Raw genomic sequence first — 22,076 nt, 5'->3', positions numbered from 1 at the left:
GAAACGAAGGCATGGAAATCCGAGTAATCCTGTCATATTTGCATAAACCCCCAGTTTTACCCTGTAAACATTTCCTTAAAATCTGATTGCCTTTCTTATTTCTCTTCAATTCTTTCCGAGTTCTTCCCAGTATTTCTTAACACCAGATTTATGGCGATAATTCTAGGAGAATTAGGGTTCTCTTAATGAGCCGGAAAAGTAGATGGTACTCGCTTCTGGCATCATCATTCTTCGTTTTGGCAAAGACTAGAGAAATATATCAAATATGGCCAATTCACTACTCAAAATATGCCAAATATGGCCACTCGATTTTTTTTAACAGTTTTACCCTTTTGCCTTGGTCATGTAATTATCGCCCTGAAAAAATCAGGCGTCATGTCAATTGTCGCCTGAGAAAAATCAGTCCGCCATGTAAGTTGTCACCTGAAAAATCAGGCGCCTAAATTTTTAGGCAATAAAGGGAAAATGTGTCAAGTAAACAATAAATTGACCATGTTTGTTATATTTTTTAACTCGAGCTTAGCAATAGTATTTCCAATAAAAACTAGGGATATCTATACGCCATTGTGAATAAGGGCTTAAAAAATGAGAGAGATTCGATTTCAGCAAGACAAATTTATTCTATTTTCTGGATTTCAGCAAGACAAATTTATTCTATTTTCTGGATTTCAGCAAGACAAATTTATTCTTAGAGATCATTTGTAACCTTTATTTTTGAAGGGTCAGCCATAAGACATCAAATGTCAAATACAACTCACAAGAACAATTCAAGCATATGAGAAGAACGTCATTAAATTCATGAGTACATGATTGAAGCTCTCTGTTATTCTCACATTAGACAATGTTTTGAAATCCTCTTCCACCTTCCCAGTATCTCTCTTCCCTGGACAGTTCGTAAAAATATCAGCACAATCACAACCAAGTAATACTTGAACATCTCGTTCTCTCCAAAAAATGAAAAAAAAACAATCAGTTGTATGGTAAGCGAACCAAATGATCAGAGATAGCATTCGCACAGAGACATGACTAGAAGTTATACAGATCGATTTAACAGAGTGTTTGCCTCACATATGGCCTAAGGTTTTAAGAATGAATGACAGATTTCATGTGCCGGTAAGAATGCAACAATTGACCCCCCTAAAACTGCAAACGAAAAGCTGTTTCTTAAATCTAAAACAAACCCTAGGGCATACGTCTCAAGGAGCACATTGTAACTTAGAATTTGTCAAGCTCTCACACCATCTGTCAATTAATGATAGCAGCAGGTAAATCATTTCTATAGCAATTACTCACCAACTCGACTATTTCCATTGCCAAAGAAAGAGAAAGAAGAAGCCTGATAAAAAAAAATCTGGGAAAAAACAAAATTACACAATTCAACCCAAACCAGATAGTTTATGTTAAAAACGTAGCACACCGTCATCAAATTCATGTAGGATTATACTACGCTTGAAAGTAAATTTTACCACTCCTTACTGGCCATGTAATATCTCTTAATTTTTCATAATTTTTAAGCTCAAAAATATAATTTTAATTAAATATTTATATTTAATATGACAAAATTATAAAAAACATTTAAATATGAGCTGACGTCAACCTGGGTCTGGCATGGTCAAGGGCCCATTGACAAGATCCATAAATGATAAGAAAAAACCCTGCGAATTTATTTATTTTAACCTTTAAATTTGAGCAAAATTTAGGTTAAAATAAAGTAAAATTCAGGCAAAATTCAAGAACGAAATAGATCTAAGACCATAGTTAGATCCGTTTCGAAATGTAGATCTCCTAAGAGATCTGTTTTATCAAATTCGGATATTGGTTGATTTAGAAAATGCATTTTTTTTATTGATCGGCCTTTGTTTTTTGGTCTTTTTTTATTTGGATCAGACTTGACCTGCTCCGTTTATAATTCAACTGATGTTAATATGGATCTGGACCCAATCCAGGATCCATATTGACTAGTACACAATTCAACCCAAATCAGCTAGTTTATGTTAAAAACGATATGCAAACCGTCATCAAATTCATGTAGAATTATACTACCCTTGAAAATAAATTTTATCACTCTTTACAGGCCATGTAATATCTCCTAATTTTTTCATAATTTTTAAGCCAAAAAATATAGTATTAATTAAATATTTATATTTAATATGATAAAATTATGAAAATTATTTAAATATGAGTTGACATCAACCTGGGCCTGACATGGTCTAGGGTCCATTGACAAGATCAATATATTATAAGAAAAACTCTGCGAATTTATTTATTTTTAACTTTTAAATTCAAGCAAAATTCAAGAGCGAAATAGATCTAAGACTATACTTAGATCCGATTCGGAACATAGATCTCATAAGAGATCTGTTTTATCGAATTCGGATATCGATTGATTAAGAAAATGCATTTTTTAATTGATCGACCTCTATTTTTTGGTCTTTTTCGATTTGGATCGGACTCAACCCACTCCCGTTTATAATTGGACTGATGTTGTAATACCTATGATTTTTCGAGAAATTTTTGTTAATTTTTTAAAATGTCTTTATATATATGATAAAATGATAATGCTAATATATACTAAGTATTATACCATATATTAAGACTTAAAAAAATATATAGGAAATACACTCAAACGCCAAAGGGATCGGCCCTAGTGAAAATTCTCTTTCAAAATACATTTATGAAGAATTGAAATTTTGTTAGAAAGAAAAAATATAGTTTAAACTAGCTGAATTTTTTGTTTAGAGACATTCACCTACATTTGAAAATAATTTGAGTTGCATTTAGAGTCATTCAATTTAAATCTAAATTCTAGTTTTTGAAAGAATTGAAATCCAAAATACTAAATTTAATTAATTAAAGAATTTATTTATTTGTAATGAAAAATATAATTCAATTAAATTGAATGAATAGGTAGGAGTCCATAAGTGAGCCGTCAGCACCTCCTTTTCAACTTTAAAAACTAAAAAATGAATTTAAAGCTTTAAAATCACAAGGTTCTAGGATGAGAAGGTTGAGAAGGTTGTGGGGGGGGGGGGGGGGGCTCCCATCCTAGAGACTTCTAGGATGAGAAGGTTGGAACAATTAAGAAGAAGAAAGGTGAAATGAGAAAAAGAAAGAAAGAAGGAAAATAAAATACATTTTTGACTAGCTTGACTAGTCAAACTTGCTTGCCAAGCAAGCAAGTTTGAAAACTTGGAATATGGAAAGGTTGAAACCCCACAAGGTCGACCAGCCCGTTCCCTCTCATTAGATATAGTATATCCTATATACTATAAAAAATATATATGAGATAGATAATAACATAAGCTAAATAAATCACAAAATAAATAAAAAAAAATATGAGAAAAGGAAACTAAAAGAGGTAGAAGAAAGGAAAGGGAGACTTAGATTAGATCAAGGGCTGAGATTAGCTCAACCCTTGACCTAACCCCTAAACCTTATAAATAGAGAAGAGGGGCTCACGCAACCCCCCTTCCCTCTTTTGCATCTCTTGGAATTTGGCTCTCATTCTCCCTCATGCTTTCTCTTGCCCCTTCTTCCTTTTCCTCCATTCTCTTGTGGTTTCCCTCTTGCCCAACTAAGAGGTGCATTTACGTACGTGAGTGGAGCGTGTGAATCGTCTCGACGCAGTCACCATATGAAGCGGGTGACCGATTCGCTTGCAGAGTTCGTTTTGCAACCAAAAGAAATATTTTTGCAAAAGAGGTAGGGGTTCTATTCTCTACACGTAAATCAAAACTCTTAGACACGAGTTATTCTATTTTTAATAAGAACAAACCCTGTACCACAACCCCCATGAGTGAGATTGGTGTTGGGTTTATCGAAAAATTAATAGAGAGGGTTTTAAAAAAAAAAACCTCTCAAAAATCGTTTTTGTCAAAATCGGGTTTTTGAATCCGAATTAAGATATTGTCAAAAGGAAGTGCTTTCGTAAAATATAAATTTAATTGATGAAAGGGGGCTGATTCTGATTTCCCCAAGAAGAAATTGATTCCACCCCTAAAGTGATCAAATTTCTGAAATTAAAAACACATAAAAACTATGTAATACATGTTATAGATTTGTCAAAAACAAAAATCATAATTTCTTGAACTTGATGTAATGTTTATTTATTTCTTGCAAAAAAATTAGTTAAAAATTAGTTTAATGTTCATGTAATTGTACTATGGTGATTAGCATGTTTTTTGTTATTTTTATCACAGAAAATTATGCATTGCTATGTGTGTTATTATTGCAAAAATACCAAAACTGTTTTTTAGGAAATAGGCTTCAGAGAGACGGATCAATTTTCCAGCCTAACAACCATAAAAAATAGGATTTTTCCACCGTAGATCATGTAGAAGTCATGTGTTGTCATTTGTGGAATTTTATTTAGAGTATTCATGTGAAAAGAAAAACGAAAATATGAATTCAGGTGGCTTATTATGGCTCACCCGAATGCATATTGATCGTTAATACGCATTTTCAGCCTGACATCCGACCAGTAAATCATTTGTATCTCTTTCGTCTATAGGAGTTTTTATGAACGGTTTGTTGCATTAGAAAGCTAAAAACATTTTACAGCTTCTGTGAAATTTTGAGCTTTGCTTTCGGACTGAGCACTGAACCGTAATAGTCAAAACGAAAAAGTATAGGCGTGCACTAAACCGGTCGTATCTCCCTCATCCGAAAGAATTTTTATGAACGGTTTGTGACATCGAAAAGCTGACGAAATTATCTGTAACCTGTAAAATATCAACTCTATCCAATGACTATACATTTTTTTGTGACCTCTGTAACAGTCAGACATAATTGAGTTTTTACAAGTTCTACACTGATCCAAGATTTGATTAACTTGTATTCGCAATTTCTATGTGTTTTCGTGTGCGCTTTTGCGAATAAATATCGTAATATATATGAACTGTTAATATCAATTTTCTGCAGGAAATTAAGTACCAAATATGAGGCATACATTGAATAAAGTGTTGATGCACTAGCTTGCCTTTGTGGCCTCTCGCTAATAAAGGGGACAAATAGAGTCTGCCTTGTGAATCAAATGCAATTGTTAATGGTTCATGTATGCTACTTTTATATGAACGACATGTACATAATAATGCAAATGGTTGAATGCATTTAGTCCTTAAAAATCATTGTTTTACCGTGCATGTGTGTTCAAGTTTGAAATAAAAGAATAACATGTGCAATGATACTTGAAACATATGTTTTAAAAACATGCATCCATGGGCCCTGAAGAGACCGAATCCCTAAGTTGGATTCATATGTGAGTGTTGCATGAAATTAATTAATTTAAAATTTATGAGTTTTATTTTGAGCATAGAAGGTTGCTCCTCCCCAACCATAAAGATATGAGAAACCTCTGCATTAGACTGCAACGTAGAGGATAGAAACTCATGAGTAAAAAAATTATGCATCAGGATGACGGTGTTGGGAGCGCTCTCTCAATATACTTGTCCCTCACCCGCAAGTCTGGTGAAATGTACTCGGCCAGGCCAAAGCCACAATTATATAAAAACATTGCTTGAGTCATGGCCCTGATCCAAGTTTAAGCCTGTGTTAGTACCCGTAGGGCTAAGAACTGAAACCTAAAGTGATTGCGCATTTAGTTAAGACATGGCATGCATCATCTAAGAAAGAAAACCTAACTAAAGATAATAAATGACTCATGCATACAGTCGACTCTTGCAATGGTAAGTGCATACATTTTGAACTGTCCATGCATATTTAATTGTTCATAGCTAAGTGAATACTTGATTGAGAGAAATTTTGTAAATATATGCTTGAATGCCCTGTTAGAGTTTCATGCAAGTAAATTTGATGTGCTTAATTTTGTTTGGGTGTATGAAAAATTGAATTAATTCCTATCTACTTATTTTAATTTATGTGTTTTGAATAGCTCGGCCCTACTAGGACCTAATTGTTTGACCCTATTAAAATTAAATATTTTCAGGTAGCGAATGAGGGATCAAGCGATGGCGGGAGGTTGCGACAGGGTCCGAGACAAGCCTTTCCCACTCTTTCGATTGTTTTGGATTGCAAGCATTTATAAATGCTCAAGACACTTATTATTATTTAATTTTAAAGTACTGTTATTATTGAAATTCAAATGTCATGACATTGATTTAATTATGGATATTTTTTTTTAAATTCGATGTGTATGTGAAAAAAATGAGTGTAGCTGAGATGCGTATGCTGAGATGGATGTGCGGAAATACAATAAAAGATAAGATTCAGAACGAGGAGATACGTAAGAAGGTAGGTGTTGCACCCATTGAAAATAAGATGAGAGAGAATCGTTTACTTAGATATTTCTTAGGCATAGAGGTTGCAAGGAGTAAAGAATGATTGGTTTTGTTACAGCGAAAATATGTCTTGGACCTACTGAAGGAGATAGGGATGTTAGGTGTCAAACCTGCAAGGATTTCTATGGATCCTAAGGCTCATCTGTTTGATGAAAAATTAGAATACGTGGACAATAGCCGTTATCGCTCCTTGGTTGGCAAGCTACTATATGTGACTGTAACCAGACCTGACATATCTTTAGCCGTGAGCAAGATAAGCCAGTTTATGGACAAACCTATAAAGGCTCACTGGGAGGCTGCAATGATGATTCTCAAATATCTAAAGTTGTCTCCTCGTAAAGGACTATGGTTTAGACAAAACCCTTCTCTAGATTTTACTCTCTACTCAGATGCAGATTATGTAGGGTCGGTTGTTGATAGGAAGTCGCCAACTGGATTATGTGTGTTTGTTGGAGGAAATCTGGTTACTTGGAGAAGTAAGATACAAACTATTGTTGACAGGTCGAGCGTTGAGTCAAAGTATCGGGCTATGGCTCAGACTGCTGCAAAGATGATGTGGGTTAAATCTGTGTTGATTGATCTCCAAGTGAAAGTCTCATTACCTATGGAGATGATATGTGATAATAGAGTTGCTACTTATATCGCTAATAACCCAGTGTTTCATGAAAGGACAAAGCATATTGAGGTGGATTGTCACTATGTACGTGACCTGGTACAGACTGGGTACATTTGTACCAAGCACATACCTTCAGAGAACCAAATTGTTGATGTTTTCACTAAACCCCTAGCTAGTTCAATTTTTTCAAAATGTTGTGACAAGCTGAACATTATTGATATATATGCTCCAGCTTGAGGGAGAGTGTTGAGAAGCAGTCACCATATCTATGCATATTCATTAAGGGTAATTTGGTAACTATTTAATAAGTCGGGTCTATCGTATTTTCTTATTGTAGCAAAGGGTATTATTGTACATAATTTATTCTTGTCTAATCTCTCTATTTAAGTGAGATTAGACCTAATGAAGGTTAACTATTTTCCCTTCTCTCTCTTGTTTTACTTGAAACCCCAGCCGACTTCAACAAAGTTCAATTCATTGTTTTAAATTGACTCTGTTTGAAATGGTTGATGGAATGGGTATATTAAATATGTGATGCATTCCTAATCTTTGGAAGGTTTTTCGCATTTGTTTAAAAAAAAATAAAAATAAAATTTCTGCATTTTTCGAGGGTCAGTTTGGGGTCGTTTAAGGCCACCTAACAATTGAATTTATGGTTTCAAAGAGAATTTCAAAACTCACAAGCTAACATATTTCAAGAATGACTCAGTTGTATGAATTGCATCATAATAAAATGCTGCACAAGCTCATCCCTCCCTATGAAGGTGGACAGTGGCCATAATGACATAACTGAATGTCTAAAGAGAGAGCTAGAAACTTCTCTATAAATGTTAATTATTAGATGTTACCAGAAGCCGGAATGAACAATAGTAATGTTGATCTCATGGACCTGAACTAGTATATTGATGAGAGCCTAAACAAGTCAAGCAGAGTCCCTAGTTGCACAGTGAGTTCAATTCAGTTGAGTTGCAGTAACACAAACTTGGTACTTGTTAGAGCTCATATCAAGTAGCCCTTACATTGGAAACACAGAGTCATCAAGTTGGTGAAATAGCTTATTTGCACAAGCTGTCAACTAGCACCCACAGTAGGTTCACCAAATCAAAGTGACTAAATCAGATCATACACTAGCTTTAGCTTTCAGGGAAGAGGAAGGTTTCCTTTTGTCACAGCCAAGAATCTGGGCTCACAATCACTGGCCCATACATTACAATGTTTTTCTTCACTCATTGTTTGATATTCTGGTGTCCTAGGAGTCCAGGAACCACACCAACTCACCGCAAGCTAGGTAATTAAATATCTATTGCATGACAATACTGTAGGTGTGGCCGTGCAGAAAGGCAGCTCAGTGCCTCTCAAATAAACATTGCAGATTCGTGTCTGCATCGTAGAGGGCTTAACTGCAGCTAACTGTCTCAAAAAGACTGCAGTTAGCTGTAACCTAAATTGGATAATTCTGGTTTGGATACACTAGTTTATGGTTTTATCAAGCAAACGTTAGATAACATGAAAAGACAAAAGCAAAAGAAATGGAGAAATTTTTACAAACCTTGCGAGGCTTGACTGCATATTCATTATCTTCAATTGTAATTGCCTTGAAACCAAAGGGATGTAGCACTTCCTCGTAACTGCAGAGTGAAGATGGCCATGCAAAATATCATTTCCTCTATTTTCTGATGCTATGATGCTAGTAAATGTACCAGTATTAAAGAGTCTGATGTGAAATCAAGAATTGTAAATTACTCGGTCACAGAAACTTTAAATGGTGGACCTCCCATGTGATCATCAACCTGACAAATACAGAAGCCATATATTAGTTTACAAAAACCTCCGCTATCATAAGAACATATTTCACACTCAGTTCATCCAGAATACCTTATACAGTTTCAAGTAAATGATGGCTTCAAAGCAGAACTTGCCAATGTCACCTAATATAATTTCAAAATATTGACAGCATACTGATAATACCTAAAAATCCAGGAAAATTCTTATATGCAAATTATGACATAAGCCATATATTAGCCTACTAAAACCTCTGCTACCAATAAAAAGAATATCTTTAACACCCCAGTTCATCCTGAAAACCTTATACAATTTCAAGTTAATGATAGCTTCACAGCAGAACTTGCCAACATCACCTAACATAATTTCAAAATATTGACAGCATACTGATAATACCTAAAATTCCAGGAAAAAACTTATATGCAAAATGTTTCCAGTGTGCCCTTCATCATCATATATTGAGAAACTAAAAGGCATATGGAAATTTTTGGTGACCCCATGACAATGTAGCTCGAAAGACAGGCATCCACTAACAAGAAAAGAAATAAGCAAAGAGGTTCAAACTTTACTGGAAACATCAAAGTCATAAGCTCGCCATCAATTTTCAAAAGCTCCTGCATGCGTTCTGCCCAAGCTAACCTCATGCTCGGTTCAATAGCACAGAAAAACCTATAATTTTCCAAATCAATGATCAGGATGGACAAAAATAAGACAACAGCAAATTCATCACCAATAGAACAGAACCTCAATCAAGCTGATTCGAAACAAGTGTTACACAAGAAACTTACGTATAATCAAAGATAAAATCAAACAATTTTGTTGTCCTCCAAGTGAAAAAATCTGCAGCAACAAAGGTGAAGTTATCCAAGTTTGGGGCTGAGGAAAACAGCTGCATAATGTTACAAAAGAGAAAATTGTATTAGTAAAAAACAAAATCATACTTCTTGCACAGTGAGTTCACTAAGCGCATGGTAACTACTGATATGTCCAAGGTCACCTTAAAAAAAGGAAGTTGGGTCACTTTTTTAATAGCATTTTTGCAATTAAATCGCAATGATGACATGGAATGTGCTAGAAAACTTACTTCTTTAGCATATCTCATGGCATTTTCTGATATGTCCAAGCCTACAACATTGCGTTCAGGGCTGGCAAGAGCCACTACATCATAACCCTATGAAAGAAAAGCAAAAACATGGAAAGAAAAAAGGATAAGTTGAAATTGGAAATACAAAACCTATAAAAGATAGTTATAGGAAGACAAATTGAACTCCCAGGCACAAGAAAGAAAAAACATGCCACAAAATGGCTTAGAAATTTGCAATTTGGGTGAACTGATCAACTTGCTATAAGCCAATTCACAATTATTTCCCGAGTATTTGACATGGAAAGAACACAGCAATTTACATGGAAAACTCTCTTCAAAAGAAGAGAGAAAAAACATTGGGCTGCCATAAAGAATCCACCATGTAAAATCAGATTACAATGCTTTCTTCTCAAGCACCCAAGCTTGAGAATGTACACTTTTGCTTACAAAAATTCTCCTTTTGTGCTCTCTTAGTGGTAGAAGAAGCCTTAGGTCTTTTCTCTCACAATGAAGATGAACCACATACTCATATCGCTCACCGCATGTCTCTCTCTAACAATGTAGGGCTCAAGACTATTAGAACCACCACTGAAAACATGAACAGAAATATGCCTCCATAAGTCAAACCATGTTTGACTCTCTACAAAAGACTGAAGACACTTAAATGAGGATGGGCCCAACCCAAACCCAACAGTATTAATGATTTTCCATAAGTAAACAACATAGAAGTTAGTCTATCACAATCAAATGAGAGCCATAAGGCAGCAACTTCTATTTCATAAGTTCGGATAGCTGACTTTTGCAATTTAAGAAACCAGAAAGCATGCCAGAGAACTTTTAAAAGATGAAAGACACATCCAAGATGAGGACGGGCTAAGCTTGTGTCTTAGCAAGTATGTATTACTCATCATGACTGAAAACCCCATCTAGCATGGATTTAAAACATCTGCAGGCATACTGCCATTACCAAGTCCAAACTTAGTACTACTACTACACAACAGGGATATTTTGGACATTCCTGTTGGGGTTTTGTCTCAAAATTATTGGGTTAGAACCTAGGTTTGCCTGTTCATTTTCCTACATCACCTAAGTTAGTGAGTTTATCACTTATTTCAAAAGTTTAGTGCTCTCTTAGTGGGTTTATAATTATAGTGTAGAGTTGCATTTATGGGAAAGGCATATTAGAGATATGTCAATTGGACTTTGGACTTTGACTTTGGCTTTGAACTTGGATTTGGGTTTAGGTTTCGGTTTGATTCGGCCTAACCCAACTCAATTCAGTTCGGTTTGGTTTGGTCTTGGTCTTGGTCTTGACCTTGGACCATTTTTTTTGGTACTTGGGACGGTTTCATCCCCAAGCCTTAACTGACCCATTTAATGAACTTTGACGGTCCATTTTTTGACTAAGACCCAGTCAAACCTAACGATAGAGTTGCCCTTGACATGGTCCAACATTCCTACATGCAGCCCATTTAGTGCCTAATGTTCCATGTCTGCCCTGTCCTGTTGACCGCTGACCGCGCCTCATTTCTTGAACGTTCTTAACCTAAGTCACAGGAATTCGGCCAACCAGGTGTTGCACCCGCGTCGACGCGATGCGACGCAGGTGTGGTCAACCCAACCTTGGGTGCGGTCAACGCACCCAGGGTCATTTTTGTCTAGTTTTTAGATTTTTTTTTTAAAAACTGCTTGATGAAATGGGCTGCAGAGGGGAGGATTAGGGCAAATTTTTTTGCCCTAATCGTCCCTTTCTCTCCTCCTGAAGCCGATGTCGACCGACCTCTTCGCCGGACCCCGACGCCGCCGCTGACCGCTCTGCCGGACCTCTCCTCCTCAGGTACTCTCTCTCCTCTCCGACTCCCACTACTCTCCTCCTCTCCTCTTGGACCCCTCCCCTGCACAAAGAGGGCGCAGGGAGGGGACTTGGCCCCTCCCCTACCAACAGGGAGCGTAGGGAGGGAGTTCAACCAGAGTTACTGGAAGTGCCTATACAGTATGAAAAGCGCGCTTTCCCGATACACGTTTCAGAAGTGCGAAATGTCGCCCTTCCGAAACGTGTGGGAAAGCGTCCCTTTTTTTGGGAAGCGTGCTTCCCTTTTATGGGAAACACGCTTCCCATTTATGGGAAGCGCGCTTCCCTTTTATGGGAAACACGCTTCCCTTTTATGGGAAGCGCACTTCCCATTTATGGGAAGCGCACTTCCTCCTTGCTTCCGTCTTTTTTCATTTTTTATTTTTTATTTTTTATTTTTTATTTTTTATTTTTTATTTTATTCTTCTGTTTTCGCTTCCCCCTCACTTCCTAAGTCGCTTTCGGATCGCTTCCTAGGTCACTTTCGAGACGGTTCGTGATTCGCTTTTAAGTCGTCCCACGCTTCCTACTTCCTAAAATTTTGAAAGTGCCTCGCTTCCCGCTCCTGCTTCCTTGACTGACAACCATGGGTTCGACCCCTCCCCTGCATAAAGAGGGCGCAGAAAGGGAGCTCGGCCCCTCCCCTACAAACAGAGAGCGCAAGGAGGGGGCTCGACCCCTCCCCTGCACAAAGAGGGAGGATAGGGAGGGGGCTCAGCCCCTCCCCTGCACACAGAGAGCGCAGGGAGGGGCTCGGCCCTTCCCCTGCATTACATTTGCACATTCACGTAACTGTCAAAAATAAAAATTTCATAGTTCTCCGCTTCTTCTCATATAAAGCACGAGTTAGAGCTTAGCTTCACTGAGTTTCTGAGGATGGTTCATCTATTGCCATCAAAATGGTGTCAGATCACATTGTCTCGTTGCTTTTACTCTTTTATTTATCCACTTGATTTTTCATTTCCCTTTTTCTACTTTTTAGAACTTATTGTATATGTTATTGACTTTGCACTCAATATTATAAATCTTGATTGTATGCATAATTGATTTTAATATAATTTTTTTTGTGTTTTCAGAACAAAATGACGGATAAAGGGAAAGAACTTGCGTCATCCTCACATGTGAGTTCTGCTGCTAATATTGCCGATAGTTGTAGTGAGAGTGATGATGTGAGGCCACTATGGGTACATGTAGATAAGCTTGCAAAAACTGGAAAAAGAGGTGGTGGAAACAAGAGATTTCGATGCAAGCTCTGTGAAAGAGATTTTTTGGGGTCTTATACAAGAGTTAAGGCTCATTTGTTGAAGATACCAAGACATGGCATTTCAGGATGCAGAAGAGTTGATGAGGCAATCCGAAAACAATACAAGAAAATACAGGAAGAATATGAAAAAAGGAAGACAATAAGTGATTCTTGTGCAATTAGTGTGTCATTTTTAAGCCACCAAGAAGATGCTAAAAAAAGAAAAGAAAAGTGAATGTAGAAGGTAGAGAAAGATGAATAATACAAGCATCATTCAATACATATGGAAGAGAGGAGATTGATAGAAAAGTAGTGAGGTATTTTTATTCTAGTTCACTCCCATTTAATGCAGCTAGAAATCCTTATTGGAAGGATTTAGTTACTTCTTTGAAAAATTGTAATTGAGTGGCTATATACCTCTGAGCTTAGAAAAAATATGAACCACACTTCTTGCAGAAGAGAGGGCAAATGTTGAGAGATTGTTAGAAATTAAAAAATATTCATGGGATCAAAATGGAGTTTCCATTGTTTTTTATGGGTGGACAGATATTCAAATGTGTCCACAAATCAATTTCATTACTTCTTCGCTTAGTGGCCCAATTTTCTTGAAAACAGTTGATGCATCGGGGAAATATAAAAATGCTGAGTATTTGAACAAGTTGTTTATAGAAGTAATAAAAGAAGTGGGCTATGTCACACGAACTCGGCTAAGGAGGTGTCGCACCCGAGTCGACACGCCCCGACACGGGTACGGCTTCGGACTCGGCCCGGACTCGGTCAACGCCGAGTCGGACTCGGTCAACGAGTCCAGGCCGAGTCCGTCCACATTTTGGACTCGGTCAACTTTGACTGAGTCCAAAAATGTCCATTTCGACTTTTAAATTACATTTTGGATCTGGGTCGGGTCGGGTCCGGACTCGACCTAGATCCAATTTTCTTTTGCAGTCGAACCCTAAAAGGGGTTTATCGACAGGGGGAGGGGCTTACCCTCTTGATTTTGCTTCTCCCCTTCAGCCCCTGCAGCTTTCTCCTACACCCATGCCGGCGATCAAGACTCCGACGACGGTACGCACAGGCAGCCACTGTCTCCCCCTCCATCAACAGGTATGTCGATCAACCCTCCCTCTGCTCGCAGCCTCCCTTGCACCCTCTACTCGCAGAAGAGGGGCTCGGCCCCTCTCTGTGCCTCCTATTCACAGAGGAGGGGCTTGGCCCCTCCTCGTTTTGCTTATGTCAGGCAGGCCCCTCCCCCCGTACCCTCTGCTCGCAAAAGAGGGGCTCGGCCCCTCCCTGTACGTCTGATTCATAGAGGAGGGGCTCAGCCCCTCCTCGTTTCCCTTTTATTGCAGGGGTAAGAAGTAAGAGTGGGGGAAGGAGGGGGCTCGGCTGACAGGCCGAGCCTTGCCACGCCGAACAACAAGGGAAACGAGGAGGGGCCGAGCCCCTCCTCGTTTTCCTTTTGTTCGGCAGGGGTAAGAAGGAGTGGGGGAAGGAGGGGGCTCGGCTGATAGGCCGAGCCTTGCCACGCCGGACAGAAGGGAAACGAGGGGCCGAGCCCCTCTTCTGTGAATCGAAGGCAAAGGGAGGGGCTCAGCCCCTCTTCTGCGAGCAGAGGGTGCAGGGAGGGGGATGGGTGGGGTCCTGCCTCCGGCGTGGCAAGGCTCAGCCCCTCGTTTCCCTTCTGTCCGGCGTGGCAAGGCTCGGCCTATCAGCCGAGCCCCCTCCTTCCCCCACTCCTTCTTACCCCTGGCGAACAAAAGGAAAACGAGGAGCGGCTCGTCCCCTCCTCGTTTCCCCTACTGCCTTTGGCTTTTTGGCAAGGGCGAAGCCCCTGGCACGGATAAGGTTCAGCAGGGGCTTGCACTGCCCCTCCTTTTTTGCGTTAGATAGGGGGTAACTCCTATTACTATTATTTTGAAGTGTTTATTAACTTTATTTTATTTACTTATTTTCTTTTCAGTTTTCACTTTTCAGATATAATGGCGAGTTCTAGCGGTAGTGTCAATACATTTGGTTCAAGTTCTAACCTTGAATTAGAAGTTTTTCAACCACTTTGGAGGCTTGTGACAAAAGGGGTAAAAGCTAGTAGTGGTGGTGGTGGGAATGTGCAGTTTCATTGTAATCTATGTAAGACTGTTTTCACAGGTTCTTATACGCGTGTGAAAGCACATCTTTTGCATATTCGTGGTCAAGGAATTAGGGCATGTTCTGGGGTTGACAAAGACATGTTAAAGCAATTAAAAAAAGAACAAGAGGAAGCTGAAAAGAAGAAAATTGCAGAGATGAGAAGCGATTCGATTAATTTGACTTTTCCTACTGCTAGTGATATACAAGAAGAGCTTTTAAAGAAAAGAAAGATGGAAAACAATAAAACAATACAAGCATCGTTCAAAAACATGGCAAGAGCAGAAATTGATAAAAAGATTGGTCGATTCTTTTACTCAAGCTCAATTCCTTTTAATGTAGCTAGAAGTCCATACTGGAAAGATATGATTACAACTTTGGCTAATTGCAATTTGAGTGGTTATGTGCCTCCTAATTCAGAAAAACTAAGAACAATCATTCTTGCAGAGGAAAAAAATAGAATTGAAGACTTGTTAGAGACTCAAAAATTTGCATGGAAACGACATGGAGTGTCGATTGTTTCTGATGGGTGGACTGATATACAAAGGCGACCACTGATAAACTTTATTGCTTACTCACTTAATGGGCCAATCTTTTTGAAGACTGTTGATGCATCTGGAGAGTATAAAGATGTTTAATATTTAAAGCGATTATTTGTCGAAGTGATAAAAGAAGTGGGTGAAGAAAGTGTGGTGCAAATCATTGTTGACAATGCTCCAGTTTGCAGTCATGCAAGAATGAATTTGGCAAGTGAAGATACATATTCACATATTTTTTGGACTCCTTGTGCAGCACACAGTTTAAATTTGACACTTAAGAGTATATGTAATCCATCAAAAGATGATGCACATGAAATGTGCTTATGGATTGAGGAAATAGAACATGATGTTCGAAATATTAGAAATTTTGTTGTAAACCATCATCATGCCCTTTCTATATTTAATAGGCATTCTGATCTCAAGTTACTGAAAGTTGCTGAAACTCGTTTTGCTTATCTCATTGTTATGATAAAAAGAATTAAGCAACTCAAGAATGCATTGATGATGATGGTGGCTGATCAAGATTGAGATTTTTATCGTACTGAAGATGATGTCAAGGCTCAAGCTATCAAAAAATGCATTTGTGATGATTTTTGGTGGGATAAAATTACATATTTTGTTGAATTTACAGAGCCTATTTGAGAAATGTTGAGAGAAGTTGACAGAGATGTACCCATGCTTCATAGAATTTATGAAATGTGGGACAATATGAATGAAAAAGTTCAAAGTATCATTTTTAAACATGAGAAGAAAGATATTGCACTTGATGATTCAGAATTTTACAATCATGTGCATTCAGTTTTAGTGAGAAGATGGGATAAAAACAATACACCTTTGCATTGCATGACACACTCTCTCAATCCAAAATACTACGCAAAAAAATGGTTGACAACAGGTGTTGGTCGTGTTTCTCCAAATGAAGATCCTGAGATATCAAGAAATAGAATGATATATTTGGGAAGACTTTTTAATGATCCTCACATGTTTAAGGTTATAAATAGTGAGTTTGGCAAGTTTTCTATTGGGAGATTTGATTCTTTAGCAGCCACTTGTGGCAAGGGACGAGGAAGATCCCCTTAATTGGTGGGCAACATATGGATCAGAGACACCAAATCTGCAACGTCTTGCAATGAAGTTGTTATCCCAACATCCTACATCATCTTGTTGTGAAAGAAATTGTAGTACATATGCTCAAATTCACAACATTAAAAAAAACAAACTCACTAGTAAATGAGCAGAGGATTTGGTTTATGTTCACTCAAATCTACAATTAATTTCTCGCCGCACCAAAGAAGAGTATAGGTACTTTTTTTTTGTATTCAAAGTTTGTATTTAAATATTTGCATTCAAAGTTTTAAGTTAGATACTAATATAGTCATTTTTTGATGCAGTTGTGGACCATCCAAGAATTGGGATGTAAATCCAGAAGATTTTGACTTGGAGGGAAAACATAATTTATATACTCTCAACATAGACTACCTCGATCCTGTTCTTCCCTCTAATTCAGACGATGAGGCAGATTTATGATAAGTTTTGTTGTTTATCACACTCACAAGCTTCTTTATGTGTTATATTTTGGTAAGTTTGTGTTGTTAAGAATTGTTTTTTTATTTTTGCTTTAAAATTTACAATCTTTATGTGTTAATTTATTGTTATATATATATAATTATATATATTTAAAATATATATATTTATAATATATATTTTTTAATATATATATATATAGCTGAGTCCCCGTGTCCAAATTTTTTGGAATTGCACCGCACCCGTGTCGCACCCGCACCTGCACCCGCACCCATGTGACATAGGAAGTGGGTGATAAGAAAGTAATATAAATCATCACAGACAATACTCCAGTTTGTAAAAGTGCAACATTGAGTTTGGAGAGTGAGTATCCTCATATTTTTTGGACTCCTTGTATAGCACACAGCTTGAATTTGGCCCTCAAGAGCATCTGCAACCCCAAAGAAGAAGAAAATTCACCAACATATGCTCTATGTTCATGGATTGAAGAATTAGAAAAAATGTCAAAAGCATTAAGAATTTTGTTGTCAACCATCATCATGCTAATGCTATATTTAATAGCCATTCTGACCTGAAATTATTGAAGGTCGCCGAAACACGTTTTGCATCTATCATTGTGATGGTGAAGAGGATTAAGGAATTGAAAAATGCTTTGGTTAGCATGGTGACTGGTGAGAATTGGACATTGTATCGTGATGATGATGATGTCAAGGCTTAAGAAATTAAGAAATTTATTGTTGATGATGAGTTTTAGGACAGGGTCGTATATTTCCTTCAATTTACTCAACCTATTTGGGAAATGTTGAGAGAATTTAATAAGAATGAGCCTATCCTTCATAAAGTTTATGAAATGTGAGATAATATGATTGAAAAAATATAAGTTGTAGTTTTCATGCATAAAGAAAAAAATCCTAGATTGGATGATTCAGAATTTTTTAACTATATTCATTCAGTTTTAGTCAAAAGATGGGATAAGAGCAATACTCCCTTGCATTGCATGACACATTCTCTTAATCTAAAATATTATGCAAAAAAGTGGCAAGAATGTGGTATTGGCCGTATCCCTCCAAATTTAGACTCAAAGCTATCAAGGCATAGAAATATGTGTATGACAAGACTTTATCCATAATCACATATTCTAAATCAAGTCACACAAGAGTTTGTAAAATTTGCATATTCGAGATTATATGGACAAACATTACTCGCGAGAGAGGAAGATAATATAAATCTTATTACATGGTGGTCAACATTTGGATCAGAAACACCTCTTCTCCAACGTCTTGCATTGAGATTGATATCCCAACCTGCTAGTTCATTATGTTGTGAAAAAAATTGGAGCACATATTCTCAAATCCACAACATGAAGAGAAACAAACTCACCAGCAAGTATGCAGAGGATTTCGTATATGTTCATTCAAATCTTCGACTAATTTCGCAAACCAATGATGAATACACGTACTAATTTTCTCTCTTAGTTATTTAACTATTTCTTAGTTTTTTCATTTAAATATACTTGTATTTAACATTTTCAAATTGGATTTGTAATGCAGACAAGGATCATCCAAATTTTAGGATATAAACCCAGAAGAGTGAGACTTAGAGAGAGCATGATTTCAACATTATAAACATGGATTTATCAGAGCCCAGTCTTCCTTCTGCCGATGCATTTGATGATGAAGAAGAAAATTATTAGGATTCATTACCTCATCGTCATATACATTGTGTAGGATATACTTTTGGTATGTAATTATGCATTTTTTGTTTCTTTTGTTAGTATACTATATAATTTACTTCTTTTTTGCTTTACTTGTTTGATTGTTTTTATAATTGTAGTGTTGGTTTTTATGATGTAGAATAGAATTGTAGATTGTTAATTTGATTTATTGCATGCATGATGATGAATTGATTTGATGATATTGTGATAATTGTTTTTTATTTCATTAGTGTTAATGTTGTTAACTGTTAAAACTTAAAAATTATATATATATATATATATATATAATATATATATATATATATAATATATATAATTTTTTTTTGCCGCACCCCCTCACCCAAGTTTTTTGAAAGTGTCGCACCCGCACCTATGCGACATAGTTCTTAACCCTCCTATGGTCCTTTTGGATCAGGGTTTTACACTTTTGGTCCATTAACTGTACAACCAGTACCCCTTTCTTGACTAGTTGTTTGGGTCATTATAACTTACCGTTTGCTAGCCCAGGCCTTTTATTGATAGCTTTTGGGTTGGGGCCTATATATACCCCAGCCCTCTCTCATTCTTCTCATCACTCGTGCTTGTCTCTTCTCAACTTTCTCCTCGCTCTCCCGCGAGCTTCTTGTTGTCCCCTCTCTCCAACGGGCTTCCTGCTCCCTTGCGCTCTTTAGCTCATACGAGTTCTCCCCTCTCTCAAATGAGTTCAGACCTTGACTTAGTTAAGGGTATGCCTAAGTTGAGCCTAGGGTCAACTTAATCGAGTCAAGAGGCTATTCAAGGTGGTTTGTATCGAGTTGCTCGGTCTCACCAAATGTTGGGCATGGGCCGACCTTCGCAAGTAGGCGAAAACTCAATTGTATCTTGAGAGCAAAGTTGCACGAATACCTATTGCACCAAGAACTTAATCCTCAATGGGAAAACTATCGCTTGAAAGATAGAAAGTCTAATGTGTGCCTCCAAGTATACATGATTCAAGCCAAGGTTGCCAAACTAGGAAGCGGAAGCAGAAAACAATACAGGAAGTGAAAGCAAGAAGCGAGGAATAAAAAGAAAGCAATATAAGAATTGAACGGGAATCGAAATGGAACACAAATAAAAAATAAAATAAAAGTAATTATTCTTAAATTTTATGTTTAGTTAGTGTAAGAATTAAATTTTTAACAAAATATAAAAATGATGATTGCCAATTTAGAGAAAGCACATGAAAGTGAGTAAGAAGCGTGAGAGAAAACATACAAAAAAAACGAAAAGTAGAGTGAGAAAACACATAAGAATAAGAGAAACGTGGGAGAATCGAGATTTTCATCAAGTTTCGAAAGCGAGGAGTATTGCGCTTCTGAAGCGAGTTTCTAGGAAGTGGGCTTCCCACCTATCTAAGAAGCTTCTGGTAACTTTGGTTTAAGCTCAGTTATCATACCCACTGAGTTTAATTTTTCCAACAATTTTCAAGCAATAATTCTGCAAAATGGCAACTACAGTTAAGATTGGTAATCAAGAGCATACATGGTTCAAGTTCAGTTGTCATAACTACTGAGTTTAATTTTTTCAACAATTTTCAAGCAATAATTCTGCAAAATGGCAACTACTGTTAAGATTGGCAAACAAGAGCTTCCCAAGCTATCCCAGTTCGATGGCACTAACTTCAAAAAGTGTCAGCACAAGGTTCACATTTTTCTCATAATTGTGAATGTGGTGTACGTGCTCACAGAATCATGTCCAGAAGAATAGGAGAACAACAATATTGTCGAGAATCGAAAAAGCAAAAAGTGGGAGGACAATTTTGTGTGTATTCTAAATGTGCTCTCAGACACCCTTTTGATCTCTACTCAAAAGTCGATACATGCACGGTTGTTAATATATATATATATATTAATATATATATATATTCTATTCGTGTAAACCAAAATACCTAATAAGGGTATTTTGGTTATTTCATACATGTAATAGGTACTGTCCACTAGCGACAGTTTTTTATATTTTTTCTTTTTTACTTTTTTTGTATTTATGTAAAAGGGTCTGCCTCTAAGTCATATTTGTAACTGTTGGAAGCTACTCTCAACAATCAAAAAGGTGACTGTTGGGAGATGCTCTCAACAGTCATAACAGTAAAAAATATGACTTGTTGGGAGATGCTCTCAATAGTCATATTTGTGACCATTGGGAGCTTATGACTGTTGGGAATTCTTCTCTCTTCCTTTATTGTAATGTATATATAGGGATACTTGTACCCTTTTGTTTACGCTTCTTTAAGTATGTTATGTGCAATAAAATATATATTTTTTACATTATTGTGTTGATCTTTTTTACTCTTTGAGGTTTTGTATATGCCTTTGTGCTTTGTGTATTATCCCGGGTTTGTAATAGTGTGTGTGCACTTTTTTTTTGTCTTCGCATACTTGATTACATGGTATCAAAGCCATAGTGTTATTGGACTTGTGGAGAGTGGTAATCAAGTGTTTGTGTACTCGTGGTAATTGAGGTGATTCAAAGAGAGGTATTGTATATTTACTTCGTTATTTCTCTCTTCTTCCTCACATTCAAAATGAAGCATGATTCCAAGATAGACCTCTCATTGAAATTAAATGGTACAAATTATATGATATGAGCTTCTGCCATGAAAAATAATCTTGAAGGAAAGAAGCTTTAGAGATACGTGATAGGCACTATTCTCGAACCTTAACTTTTGCTCACCAAGAAAGATGGAGAACAAGTCAAAATTCTTAAAGGAGATGATCGTGTTAAAGCCATTAGTGATTATCAATCCAAAGTAGATTGGGAGAGCAACCATGCAAAAATTCTTGTCTGATTTATGAACAATATTGACATGAAAAATATATGCCAAAATTACTAATTTTAGAAAGGTCAATGAAGCATGGTCATTTATGAAGGGTATGTATACCCAAAAAGATCTTGTGAAGCAATATTTTTTGCAATCAAAGATAAGAACTACCAAGCAAGAGAACATGAATGTTCGTGACTTTTTTAGTGCCCTATCCCTTCTATGGGATGAGTTGGTACTTTTGGAGTCTAAATGGGTTGCCATATAAGATGTGAAACTTAGGCGCCAACAAATGGAAAGAGAGCAATTTTTTCAATTCTTGTATGGTTTCCACCCAAATATGAGCAAGTGATATCTTCTCTTCTCCATAGATCTACTCCTCTTCCCCTAGAGGATATCATTGTCGAAATATGCCAAAAAGAAACTCGTCTTGGCATGTCTAAAAGAGGAGAAAATGAAGTGTTGGCGGTATCAAAGCCCAACAATCATGTGAAGTCTTACAAGCCTCCACACTTTGGAAGGC

General features: G+C 37.0%; 1 protein-coding gene across 4 annotated transcripts in view; it reads right to left on the bottom strand.

Annotated features, from left to right (window-relative positions):
• Positions 1-638: 638 nt before the first annotated feature.
• LOC149842395 (putative thiol methyltransferase 2) overlaps positions 639-22,076 on the bottom strand; it is a 41,112-nt gene continuing 19,674 nt past the window's right edge. For 3 of the 4 annotated variants that reach the window (XM_090001416.1, XM_090001414.1, XM_090001417.1), the window contains 6 exons: positions 9,779-9,865; positions 9,483-9,583; positions 9,264-9,363; positions 8,656-8,702; positions 8,462-8,540; positions 7,785-8,322 (listed from right to left, as the gene is read on the bottom strand). In XM_090001416.1, coding sequence (XP_089857542.1) covers positions 8,197-8,322; positions 8,462-8,540; positions 8,656-8,702; positions 9,264-9,363; positions 9,483-9,583; positions 9,779-9,865 — 540 coding nt within the window. In that variant the 3' untranslated portion in view covers positions 7,785-8,196. Of the gene's footprint in view, positions 884-7,784; positions 8,323-8,461; positions 8,541-8,655; positions 8,703-9,263; positions 9,364-9,482; positions 9,584-9,778; positions 9,866-22,076 lie in introns of those variants that run through there. The other variant, XM_090001415.1, reaches the window with a different exon arrangement.

This window comes from Nuphar pumila, chromosome 3 (assembly GCF_984573655.1).
Source record: "Nuphar pumila chromosome 3, dmNupPumi1.hap1.1, whole genome shotgun sequence".
NCBI classification, from domain to species: Eukaryota; Viridiplantae; Streptophyta; class Magnoliopsida; order Nymphaeales; family Nymphaeaceae; genus Nuphar; species Nuphar pumila.
The sequence above is the reverse complement of the archived record's forward strand: the minus strand, read 5'-3'. Positions and strand labels throughout refer to the sequence as shown.